Here is a 12,567-nt window from a genome sequence, read left to right as displayed (position 1 = left end):
CAGCCTGATGAGCCACCCACACCTGGATCCCCACCCTACTGAGCCCCAACCAGCTGCACCTGGATCCCCACTCCCCCAGCATCTGGACCCCCCTGCTGAGCCCCCCCACACCAAGACCCCCTGCCGAGCTCTATCCCCCCCACACCGAGACTGCTGAGCCCCAATCACCTTCACCTGGACCCCCTGCAGATTCCCATTACCGTTGCACGCAAAACCCCCCAACAAGCCCCTGTGCATCCAGATCCTCCCTGCACCCACATTAACCCACACAGAACCCTCTCAACCCACACCTCGATCCCCCCACACTCAGCCCCTCCACACTTCAATCCTGCCTTGTTGAGCCTGCCTGTCCACACCTGGTGCACCTGTCACAGAGGGGCAGGGCCCTGGGGTGTTTCTGGGGCAGGTCCTATCCTTGCACTGTGTCAGGGTGAGTGCAGCCTCATCGCTGAGTCTATGTCCCGGGGTGGAGGGTGGGGAGGCTGCAGGGTGATCTCCCACCTCTGTGCAGCCAGTGGCCTGGGCTCCCAAATGCCATGCTGGAGCCTCCACATTTATTTGACAAATAAAATTTGCAGAATTTTAAAATATTGTTCGCAGAATTTTTATTTTTTTGGCGCAGAATGCTCTCAGGAGTAATAACTGGCACTGACATAAGCCACAGTAAATCCTTGATGAATTTGGCCCTGCGTTTTATCACCAAAATAAATAAATAAATAAATAACCAACCCAGCTGCATGTAATTGGAGACTTAATTTTATAAAATAATGAAATGTTGGCCAGTTTTATTAGGTAGTGCACTGTTTTGAGTGTAAGCACTGTGGGGTAGGGGCTGCTTCTTCATATGTGTTGTATGCATGTCGATGTACATCTATACACACACATTTGTGTGTGTTGCACCTAGCACAGTTTGGACCATGTTGTAATACAGATAAGTAATGGTAGTAATGTTTGATGTTCTGATAGCCTGTTTGTATTCTCTTTTCCCATTGGTGCAGCACCCCTAGACAGCAGCATTTCAAGTTCTCCAGACCTCAGATCTGCTGCTCCCAGCTCTTTGTGATTCATGACTCTGATACTGTTTTAGCTTTTAAATCCAAGCTGATGATATCATAACTAAAATATTTGAGCTTCTATTTTCATGATTTGGTAAAACTACTGGTGATTCATATAGTGAAAAGTGCTATAGAACTGCAGTTGATTATTAATAATAATAATAATACTTAGTACTTCAAATGGTCAGAGAGCTTAATCTTGTTTGGTTTGATTTTGGTAACACAGATGCAATACAAAAATATTTGTTTGTGTATAGATGAATGGATTATGTAATATAATTTGTTCAGATGAATTGTTTCCTAACATTCTTTTGTCTTTTTATAAAGGAAAGGGTATTGTGCCAAATAACGTAGCCCGCAGGCCAAGCTTTGAAGGATCAAATGAGTCTTTTCCGTCCTATCATCAGATCAGTAATACAGCCTATGAAGGGACAAGCTTTGGAACAGAAGGTGCAAATATGCTTAGTGACGTTCCCAGGACATACATGGACTATTTACTCTCTGCTTCGCAGTCTGCAGCCATGAATGCTGCAGTACAAAGACCTTCGGGAGTAGGCTCTCACAGCACACCTGGGAGCCATCAACAAAAAACATATTCTGCAAATATGGACTCTCCTGTGATTAATTATCCAGTGACTAATCACAATAGCCAAGCTTTACAGTTGCAGGCCACTCATGGCTCAAACAGCCCACATTACAGCAGGCAGCATATGATGGTGCAGGGGGAACCTATGGGGTATGGTGTTCAGCGAAGTCCATCTTTCCAAAATAAAATGCAGCAGGAGGGAGGATATGCAAATCTTCCAAATAAAGGGACCGTTCAAAATAACTCTGGTCATGCATTTCAGCAGGCACCAGCCAGTCTGTATATACATACTCATCACAAACAAACAAGCCCTTCCCCTCACCAGATGCATGTGATAGCCAGAGGTCCAGCATTTGCTAATGACTTTTCAGACAGCCCACCACAGAATCTAATAGCTCCATCTAGAAATAGCTTGAACATGGACCTGTATGACATGAATAATCCTCAAGTTCAGCAGTGGCAAACGGCAGCACCATCACACCGTGATTCTTTACAAAACCCAGGAATAGAAACATCCCCACGGCAACATGTATCCTTCAGACCAGACGCCTCAGTGCCAAGCAGAACTAACTCCTTTAACAACCACCAGCAGCAGCAAGTGCCGGTATCTATAAGACAGGTTCCTCCAGGAAAACCTGATCCTTCAATTACATCTCCAAATACCATCACAGCAGTCACATCTGCTCATATTCTCCAACCAGTGAAGAGCATGAGAGTGATGAGACCTGAGCCTCAAACAGCTGTGGGGCCTTCCCACCCTGGCTGGCTACCTGCACAAGCCCCACCTGTGGACAGCCTAGAGATCATTGAACAGCACCCACTTCCTGTTGGAGGAGCTAATGCCTACCAACTAGATGTTGATTACAGTAATCAGGAGCCCAGGTGTCCTCCACCACCATATCCTAAGCATCTGTTACTTCCTGGTAGCTCTGAGCAATTTGATATAAACTGTTTGTGCATGGGTGTAGAACAGACCCTCCGGGGAGTCCCCAATTCAACGTGCAATAAAGCTGAGGAAAATAGTGAAAGAAATGACAAAAGCAGCAAAAATGCTAAAGTTGAAAAAACAAGCAAGGATAAAAAGCAGATCCAGACATCTCCTGTGCCAGTGCGAAAAAATGGTAAAGATGAGGAAAAAAGAGAATCCCGAATTAAGAGTTACTCACCATTTGCCTTCAAGTTCTACATGGAACAACATGTGGAGAATGTCCTAAAGACCTACCAGCAAAAAATCAACAGAAGGTTACAGCTGGAGCAAGAAATGGCCAAAGTAATTCTTTTTCTTTTCTTTTAATACAAACGAATCATGGTCAGATTGGTATAGGAGTAACATTAATCAACTGAAAAGAATAAAGTAAAACCAAGGTGCCTAAAGTTAGGATCCCATGGGAGCTACAGGTGCCCAGCACCTCTTAAGTCCAGGCCACTTTTATTTAGGAGCCTATTTTAGGAACCCATGGGGTGTGTGTGTGTATATATAATATATATATTAAAAAACTGTGGAAGTGTTCCTCCCCTCCCTACACACACATGCATACACAAACTCTCCTTGCATTAAGGAACAGATGAACTGCTCACTTAAACTTTTAAAAAATAAATCACTTTCAGGAAGAAATCAAGCATGAAATATTTCTGCCAAGTGAAACTTTTGAAAATTTCAGCAACTGAAAACTGGAGATGAGACTAGAAACTGATACACACCCCAAGCTATGGTCTGATATGTCTAGTATCTTTTTATATTTAGTTTTAAAAATTCTAAGTGTGGCCTTTTTTAATAGATAATTAATAATGCCCCAGTCTTGTAAAGTACTCAGCTTCCATTGAAGTCAATTGCATCAGGTGCTAATATTGCACTGGGAAATCTCAACATTGCAGCCAGGAGTTAAACAAACAATACCTCTAAAATCTCTGTGAAAGATTAGAATTTTAGTGACTACATTAATGGTGTAGGATTCTCATTGCAAACTGCAATTTATGTTGCATTGTTTGGGTTTTAGTGTACAGTGTCCTGCCACGGATCTGTTCAGAAAATGGCCCCTAAGGAAGCAGGTTGCATTAGTTTCTCTTTTTTTCAATCTCTCCTGTCTCCCCTCACTTTGTTATTGAAAAGGAGTTTGCACCAAAACAAAAACCAAACACACCACCAGCCAACTCAACTTCACCAACTGCCCATTAATACAGTGATGTACTGTGACATTCTCCATCCTGAATATCAAAAGTTTTCCCCCTAGATTGAACCACCAGCAGTGCGCAGACTCCCAGGAATCTCTAAAACTGCAAGAATCATTTCACATGAAAATAGTAGATGCTGCCTACGTATTTCACATACGTATGTACCTCTGCTCACTTTTAAAAATGTTATTACTAGGAGTTTTTTTGGCTTGAATCTGGCAATTCATCCTACCTGTCCTGCAGGTTTCCCTTAATCTCCCCTTCTCTTCTTTTTATTTATTTGTAGATTTCACTTTTATACAGACTCCACATCAAAGCTTTGTGAGCCTTTGACATATGTTTTAAAAGCACCAGGGCACGCAAGATGCAAAATAAAAATAAATATCAACCAAAGCGGCAGCAACACCCTTTCCTCCCACTCTATGGCGCACTTGACCTCCAGTCCTCTGAACACTACAGCTTAGCACCCCCACATTGCACTTTCCCATCAGACAGAAATCCCACTCTCAGTTGGCTGAGCCTTCAGCCAATGCCTGATTAAACAGATGGGTTTTGCAGAGTGCCCAGAAAGCCAATGAATTCAGGACCTTGGGGGCAGAGCATTCCAAAAGAAAGGGACCTTTATAGAGAATGCTGTGCCAGCAGCTCTCTCCCTTATATAATAAAGGTGATCAGCAGAGGCCCTTGAGCTTGATTCATCTGTGGCAACATGGCATAGGGAGAAAGGTAGTCTCTTCAGCAGGCAGGTCCCAGCCCATTTAGAGTCCTAGGTCGGAATCAACACCTTAAACTCCACCCAGAAACTACCAGAAATCCATTGCAGATAACAGATTTTTTAAAGATTCGGCGACCACCGAGAAGCACCATTTAATAAATGGACTGCTGCATCTTGCACCAGCTTAAGTTTCTGGATAGATTTAAGGTGTAATTCCATGTGGCGTGTACAGTAGTAATACAGTCTCAAGATGACAAAGGCACGGATCACAGTAGCAAGGTCCATGTCTGAAAGGAACCATCACAATTTCCTGGTCAGACTTGTCTTGTTAAAATAAACTCCTCCTGTCAATCGCTCTGGAGACACTGGATTCAGTGCAGTGGTCAAAGATTTACAGCAAATTGAGGTGATAGGCCAGGATGCAGTGAAATTGCAAGAGTTTCAAAAATATATCGACAGACAGAGCGCAAACAAATTCATGTGTGTCTCTTCGAGCTCATGGTTAATTTCTCCTAACCACATGCTTTCAAAATGCTAGTGTGGTGAGTCTCTGGCTGTGAATGTAATTATACTGGCTGTTCTGATTTGTTTTTTCTTATAAAGGCTGGCCTTTGTGAAGCAGAGCAGGAGCAAATGAGGAAAATTCTCTACCAAAAGGAGTCCAACTACAACAGACTGAAGAGGGCCAAAATGGATAAATCTATGTTTGTAAAAATCAAGACCCTAGGTATTGGTGCTTTTGGGGAAGTGTGCCTTGCCTGCAAAGTGGATACCCATGCCCTCTATGCCATGAAAACCCTGAGAAAGAAGGATGTACTGAATCGTAACCAGGTGGCTCACGTCAAAGCAGAAAGGGATATACTTGCTGAGGCAGACAATGAATGGGTGGTGAAACTCTATTACTCTTTTCAAGATAAAGAAAATTTGTACTTTGTGATGGACTACATCCCTGGTGGGGACATGATGAGTCTGCTGATACGGATGGAGGTCTTTCCAGAACATCTAGCTCGTTTTTATATTGCAGAGCTCACTTTGGCCATAGAGAGCGTACACAAAATGGGATTTATCCATAGAGATATCAAGCCTGACAACATTTTGATAGACCTTGATGGGCATATCAAACTGACTGATTTTGGGCTCTGTACTGGATTCAGATGGACTCACAATTCAAAGTACTATCAGAAAGGTAGTGTTCTTATATGTACTATTTGTGATGCATGTTGTATTATTTCACCTTGAAATAAATAGTGGTCACTCTGCAAATGTGCTAGCTTTAGAGTATACTGAACATTTTATACATGATCAAGGTGAAGAGGCCTAAGCCAATGGCTTGGTGACTCTCATGCTAAACCAATCCCATGGCAGCAAGTTTCAGAACCCTGATGTTCAGGCTCGGGCTCACACTACGGTGCTAAAAGTAGCCATGTAGTCCTTCAGGCTCAGGCTCTGGAGCCTGGGGAGTGGGTGGGCTTCACAGTCTAAGCTCCAGCCCAAGCCTGCGTGTCTAAACTACTATTTTTAGTGCCACAGTGCAAGCCTTGCAAGCTCAAATCTGTAGACCAGGATTCTGAGACTTGCTGCCACAGTTATTTTGTTTTGCCGTGAGAAGACATACCCTTGGTGTTTCAGTCCTTTGCTTTCAACTACTGCTAGTTTAAGTCCCCATCAGTAGCTTAAACTGCTGCGATAGCAATAAACATCCAGTTCTCGCTGGCTTCGGGGGGGGGATTCCTACTGGTGGCAAAAGGAACTAATCATAAAATAAACTCATTTGATGTATTCCTGGCCCCAGTGATCATATTCATGCCATTGTTCAGGCACTGTTCATTCCTGACCAGTAGTCATAGGGCAATCTGTACAGATATCCCAAACTTATTACACCCCTCTGCTCTTTACTTGGAGATGTGTTTCTGAAAGGTTTAGTAAGGGACTGAGAAGTGGGGCTCATTATGGAAAATTAGCCAAAAATGGAGAATTTTTCAGATTAAACCTATTCTTCTTTACTCGAGAGAGAGGGGGAAATATTGGATGGCACAACGAGCCATTTAGTAATCTGTTTTTCTCTCTATTTGACAATTGTTTTATAAATAATTCTATTAAAATAAACATTTTTTTTATTTCCTCCTGTTTCTGTTTGAAAGGGAGCCATAGCAGACAAGACAGCATGGAGCCCAGTGATCTTTGGGATGATGTATCCAACTGTAGATGTGGCGATAGGTTGAAAACCTTGGAGCAAAGAGCTAAAAAGCAGCATCAGAGATGTTTAGCCCACTCATTAGTTGGGACCCCCAATTATATAGCTCCTGAAGTACTGCTTCGCAAAGGTAGATGAGCTCTATTTCGTTTTCTTTCTGTTAAATGAATGCTGATTTTTTTTTTTTTTATTTTTTTTTTAGTAAATATAATTTTGGGGACGGGTATCAGTTTGACAGCCCTGGACATTAAGTCAACTGTTTGACCAGTGCAAATTTCTTCATGCGCCATACCGATGTGCCTCAGTACTATTCACCTTGAGGGTTGAGATGGCACTTCTGCCTCCATGGCCATTCAGTCCTCGGCTTTTCTGCTGTCCCTAGGACATGATAATTTCCATGCCGCAGTCTGAATTAGTCAGTAGATAACCTCCATTGGCTGCTCCTCAGTCACCAGTGTCATGCTTAAAAATATGGAGCATGATCTCTAGCTGCCAGGATTAGGATTTCTCCGCTTTCAGGAGTAGAATTTGGGTCAGCCAGCAGAAGGCACACAGTAATATGGATTTTGAGTAACTTATTAGGTCACAAATCACACTACTGAGAATGAAAAGGTGTGAGAGAAGATGAAAGCGTAGGCTGTGTTTTTCAATATTATTTAAATTGGAAGAGGAAACAATGTCTGTACTCAAATTCTTATTGGTCGTGGGACACTGTCTTTTGCCTGCTTTTCAGGATACACTCAGCTCTGTGACTGGTGGAGCGTTGGGGTGATTCTCTTTGAGATGTTAGTGGGGCAGCCTCCCTTTCTGGCCCCCACTCCCACAGAAACCCAACTAAAGGTAGGTTAAAGCAGAATTCCAAATAGACCTTATTTTTATTTATCTGCTCACCTGTATCTGAGCACATCACAGATGTTCATTTATCCTCATCCTATTGCTGTGGGATAGGGAAGTGTTATCCCCATTGTACAGAGAGGGCAAAGAGAGATTAAAGGCCTGACTAAAGATGTTGAGCAATCATAAATCTCCTCCAAGTCAATGGCAGCTTAAAAAAAAAAAATCAACCGTAACTGACTTGTGGAGCTGGGAATGAAACCCCTGTATACCACTCCAGTGCCTTAACTACAAGTTCATCCTTCCAGCCTCCCAGGGGCTGAATATCCCATTTTAGCAACTCCTTTCTAAAATGCTTAAATTTTCCCTGCTTTAAAATGGGGTGGGGGAAGGAGGAGGATTCCTCTCTCTTGATGGGACAGGTCCTAATTCAAATATTTACTTTCCTTGACATTGTGACTGCACAACTCTTGGGTGAATGCTGTCTGGATTTTTATTCAGCAACCTGGTAATCTGTATGGGAACATTGTTTTCAAGTACTACACCTAAAGAGAAGCACCTTCTCTTAAATTGTTCACCATGGATTTTGCTATTGAAAATCATATGTTAATTATAACGTCACAGTTTGCAATTTCAATATTCCAAAGTTGAGCAGTGGTTGCAATTCTTTTTATTAGAAGGAGGTATCTCTCCCTCCATCTCTTCAAAGGCAAATTGCAAAACTAAATGAATATTGAATTTAGCCTAGAAATGTCTGTGCTGCGTATCCATTCAAACTTGGCTGTGGGGGCATTCAGCTAGGAATAAATTCGAACTGACACTGTTTAAATTTCTTTTTTCTCCTGTCTGTAATGCAGTGGTATTTCCTTGTTCACTAAATACATCCCAGAAGACACAGTTCTATGACTGCAGTGATACCATAGATTGCACGTGTTGTTTCTGGCTCACTAAAATATTCCCAGAATACAATCTCACAGAGTGGGAAGAGGGGCAGAACAGGAATAACCATTTTTAAAAACAAGTTAAATTTACACTTTCTCTTCTTTTTCTGCTTAGAATGCCCTCTACAATCTGGCCTGTGAGAAGTATTCAGCATATACATTTCAGAGCTAAAATCTGTTTTCCTTTTAGCTTTGCAGCTGTTCTCTAATATTTGTATAGGAAACGGGATCAAATCTTTATTGTTGTTTTCATGTCCATTCCTCACAATTTTTCCTGTACTGCTCACACTGAGCAGCATGTTTGCAAAGTCATCAGACCACTGGATTCTTGCCTTTCAAAAGTAAAAATTGTGGGTGTGAGCTGACCTTTAGCTCAATCAGCATTGACAAATGAAGAGCTTTTGTTCAAAAGATTAAAAGATGATGTTGAATATCTTTCTCCTCTTCAGGTGATAAACTGGGAGAGCACACTGCACATTCCCTTGCAGATCAAGCTAAGCCCTGAGGCAAGTGATCTTATCACAAAACTCTGCTGTGCTGCTGAGGAGAGACTTGGAAGAAGTGGAGCAGATGATATTAAGGCCCATCCTTTCTTTAACTCAATAGACTTCTCCACTGATATCCGCAGACAGACAGCTCCCTATGTTCCAAAGATCAGCCATCCAATGGACACCTCAAATTTTGACCCAGTTGAAGAAGAAAGTCCTTGGAATGACACTAGCGGGGACAGTACGAGGACATGGGACCCACTAAACTCTTCAAACAGTAAACACACAGAGCATGCCTTTTATGAGTTTACTTTCCGAAGGTTTTTTGATGACAATGGATATCCATTTAGATACCCAAAGCCTTCTGGAATTGAATCTAGCCAGTCTGAGAAGTCTGATGCAGAAAACAAAGATGTGGTGGATCAGACTGGAGCCTGTCAACCTGTATATGTGTAAATTATTGTACTGAGTACTCCAGATAATCTTATTTACAAGTAGAAGAGGGCCTTTAGCTGACCATTTAGGACCTGATCTTGCAGTTCTTATTCAGGCGTAGCTCCAGTTGAGGCCATTGTGAGTTGGGGAGTCAAAAGATTGCAGGACCAGGTCCTAAATGAGCATTCTAAGTTCAGGTCAGTTTCATTGTAAATAGCTATGTTGATAATTACACTTGAATTCCCGGTCTTTACCAAAATCTGCAAGGCCAGCAGCCTAGCCTTGCCAGGCCTATTTTTGTTTGAAGTCAACATCCCCTACTCCGATCAGCATTTACAGACTTACACAATGTTATTTTTTAAATGAGTAAAGAGCACTTATTTTGTTTATAGCAGGTTTTTTTTCCTACTAAATTATAGGGATTAACTTTGACAAATCATGCTGCTGTTCTTCTTTTCTATGTTTTTTATTTTATCCATGGCACTTATTATTTCACATTTAGGAAAAATGCATAAAGCTGAAGAACATGTGATGAAAGGTCTCTGTGCAATAATGTTAAAAAACTAAAAGAAAAACTGCTCTCTAATTTTCTAAATTTACAGATGCCATTTTATTCACACCGTGATTTTTGTTTAATTTGTATTTTCCACATTTCAAAGTTGTGACATAACCTTAAAGCTGCTTTATTTTTTTCCGCTTGTTGGGGTGTAATAGAAAGTGTGAGTAAGTGACAATTTGGGTGTGATTTCAGTGTCTGGTGTGTGAAGAATGTTGCATGAGCAGTGTTTTTCTATATGAAATGGCCGTTTCTTGCCATTCACAGGCAGGTCCTGTGAATCCATTTTTACTGAGGGTCTAAAATTAGACCATTTTAAACCTGTGTTGATAATGTATTGTGTGGATGATTTTCTCTTTTATGATTGTATCCAATATTAATTTTGGACAAATTGCAAAGTTATAACTGATTAGTGATTTTTGTGGTCTTGATGTAGGAGGTCAATTTTAGTAAACATGTATCATCTGCACACACAGCTCCCTAAGAAGAGTAAATTGCAAACCATTATTTACAGTTTCCTTGTGGCAACAGTCTAAATCTAGCTCATTCATGTAGCACACAAAGCACAGTGATCAGTAGGTAAAACTTCACCATTTAACACTCGCTATCCGTAACACATAGTATCCAGTCCACATTTTCAAACCTTAATGCCTAAAGCTAGGTGCCTAAATCCATATTTAGGGTCCTAAACAAAAATGGACTCACTTTATAAAAGGTGCTGGGCACCTACAACTCACATTGACATCAGTGGGATTTGGCGGTGCTCAGCACTTCTAAAAAATCAGGCCACTTATATTTTGTTGTCTGACTAAGGATTTGGGAATCTAACTTTAGGCACTAAGGTTTGAAAAAGTTAGCATTGTTAGAAAGTTATTCTGTCCTGTTGTCTCTTCAATGGAAATATTGCTGTGATGGAACACAACAGTCCCTCATTCCTATCAAATGATAGGCACTTTGAAATATGAAATCTTAACTTTGTTAAAATATGTATTTTTCTTCTATATATAGATGTGAGAATTATTAAAAGTGATATTGGAATACTAAAGATAATTAAGCCATACATATTTACTTTTATTATATATAACTAAATAGATAAACAAAAAAAATCTTAATTCCGATTAGTGTAATAGTCCTATTTAAGTGATTGACATAATAACATTGAGGAAAACACTCCTTCAGTGTGTCTTTGCTTTATTATTATTATTTTATTTTAAATCTGGAGCTTCAGAATTTTTCCATATATTACTCCACATATTATTCCTTAATGTTTTTAGCATATCCTATCCTATCCTATCCATTGTTTAGATATCTAAGCAACAACACATATAAATTAATCAGTTTGGACGAAACAAAAATGATTGTGTATTTGTTTACATTTGTATGAAAGGAGTGCTATGAGGTATGCAGTGCTTGTGTTGTGACAGTCCATGTAAGATTCAGTATTACTGCTTTTTTGTTTGTTTGTATTTACATCTATCTGACATTCTTTCATGTGGTAGGTTCTTTCTCAGGAACTCAATTTAACTGTTATTTATTGATATATCATTGCCTTTGAAAGCTTCTACTGGCACAATTTATTATTAAAAAAATTGAATCAAAATCTAAACTGCATTGTGTGTTCTTGAAATGATCATTTCTGTGTGTTTGTGCTGTGAGGGCTGGTTTGTAGTGTTAGTGGTGGAGTTGAGGCATAAAATTTAGATCCAAATCTCAGCTTTCTTCAAACCTGGATCCAACATTTGGTTTAGATCCTTCTATATACATTGGCCAGTTTATTTTCTACACTCACATCTAGTTTATTCTGTAGACTCTCAGCTGCTAGCTGATGAGTCCCCTGGCATGGGAGAGTCACTAGCTAGCATAAAGCCACCATGACTACGTCTTTCATCTTTCTCCATCCTCAGTGTAGGGGGCAAAAGTTTGAGCATGGTGCCACTACACTAGGGTGAACCCCACTGGCATGGTGGTCCCTTGAGGTTGTAGCCAGTTGGCATTGTGTAGAGCAGCTCCAGGAAGGACACTGATGAGGAGGCCAATGGAAAACTGGCCCCTGGATTGGAAGCCACAAGTTGTTCTTTGCAGTCACCATTTTAGCTGCACACAGTGGATGCTGGACACAGTTGAGATAATTTGGTCCAAAGTCCTTTATTCGGGAGGAGGAGGAGGAGGAGGGAAGGCAGCTGATGTCACTACTTTGGCTCCCAGGATGAACTCTTACCTTCTTTCAGAGTGTGCTGTTGATCTGGCCTCTCTAGTGTAAGTAGGATGTCCTGGTTTGGGTCTGCAGAAACTGTAGGAATGAAAGAATAAAAAATAGAAATGAAGGGACATGACTGAGGGAAAATTTTAGTAGTAACATATTTTGGATCTTTGATCTTCATTATCACCAGAATCCCTGAAAGCTCCATCCTATTGTGACCCCTCCAGGCTATTACAATAGACGCATTCTAAAATACTGATGCTCCACCCTTAAAATTCTCTTCCTTGTTGTGCTGTTACATTACATTCATTCTTGCACACTGCTTTGGAATATGAACTCTTCAAAATGCATTGAATAGAAAAGACAAGATTATAGGAACTGTGGTCAGACT

General features: G+C 40.9%; 1 protein-coding gene across 1 annotated transcript in view; it reads left to right on the top strand.

Moving 5' to 3' along the window:
- Positions 1 to 11,540, top strand: part of LATS2 (large tumor suppressor kinase 2) — a 62,757-nt gene extending 51,217 nt beyond the window's left edge. Inside the window, exons 4-8 of the mRNA XM_024216927.1 lie at positions 1,383 to 2,911; positions 5,132 to 5,714; positions 6,670 to 6,852; positions 7,456 to 7,562; positions 8,947 to 11,540. Of these exons, the coding sequence (XP_024072695.1) occupies positions 1,383 to 2,911; positions 5,132 to 5,714; positions 6,670 to 6,852; positions 7,456 to 7,562; positions 8,947 to 9,441 (2,897 nt within the window). The 3' untranslated portion in view covers positions 9,442 to 11,540. The remainder of the gene's footprint in view (positions 1 to 1,382; positions 2,912 to 5,131; positions 5,715 to 6,669; positions 6,853 to 7,455; positions 7,563 to 8,946) is intronic.
- The last annotated feature ends 1,027 nt before the right edge of the window (positions 11,541 to 12,567 follow it).

The sequence above is a fragment of the Terrapene carolina genome, unplaced genomic scaffold (genome assembly GCF_002925995.2).
Source record: "Terrapene carolina triunguis isolate 2854851 unplaced genomic scaffold, T_m_triunguis-2.0 Scaffold138, whole genome shotgun sequence".
Lineage (NCBI taxonomy): Eukaryota > Metazoa > Chordata > Testudines > Emydidae > Terrapene > Terrapene triunguis.
Note: the sequence above shows the minus strand (reverse complement) of the source record. Positions and strands in the feature narration are given on the sequence as shown.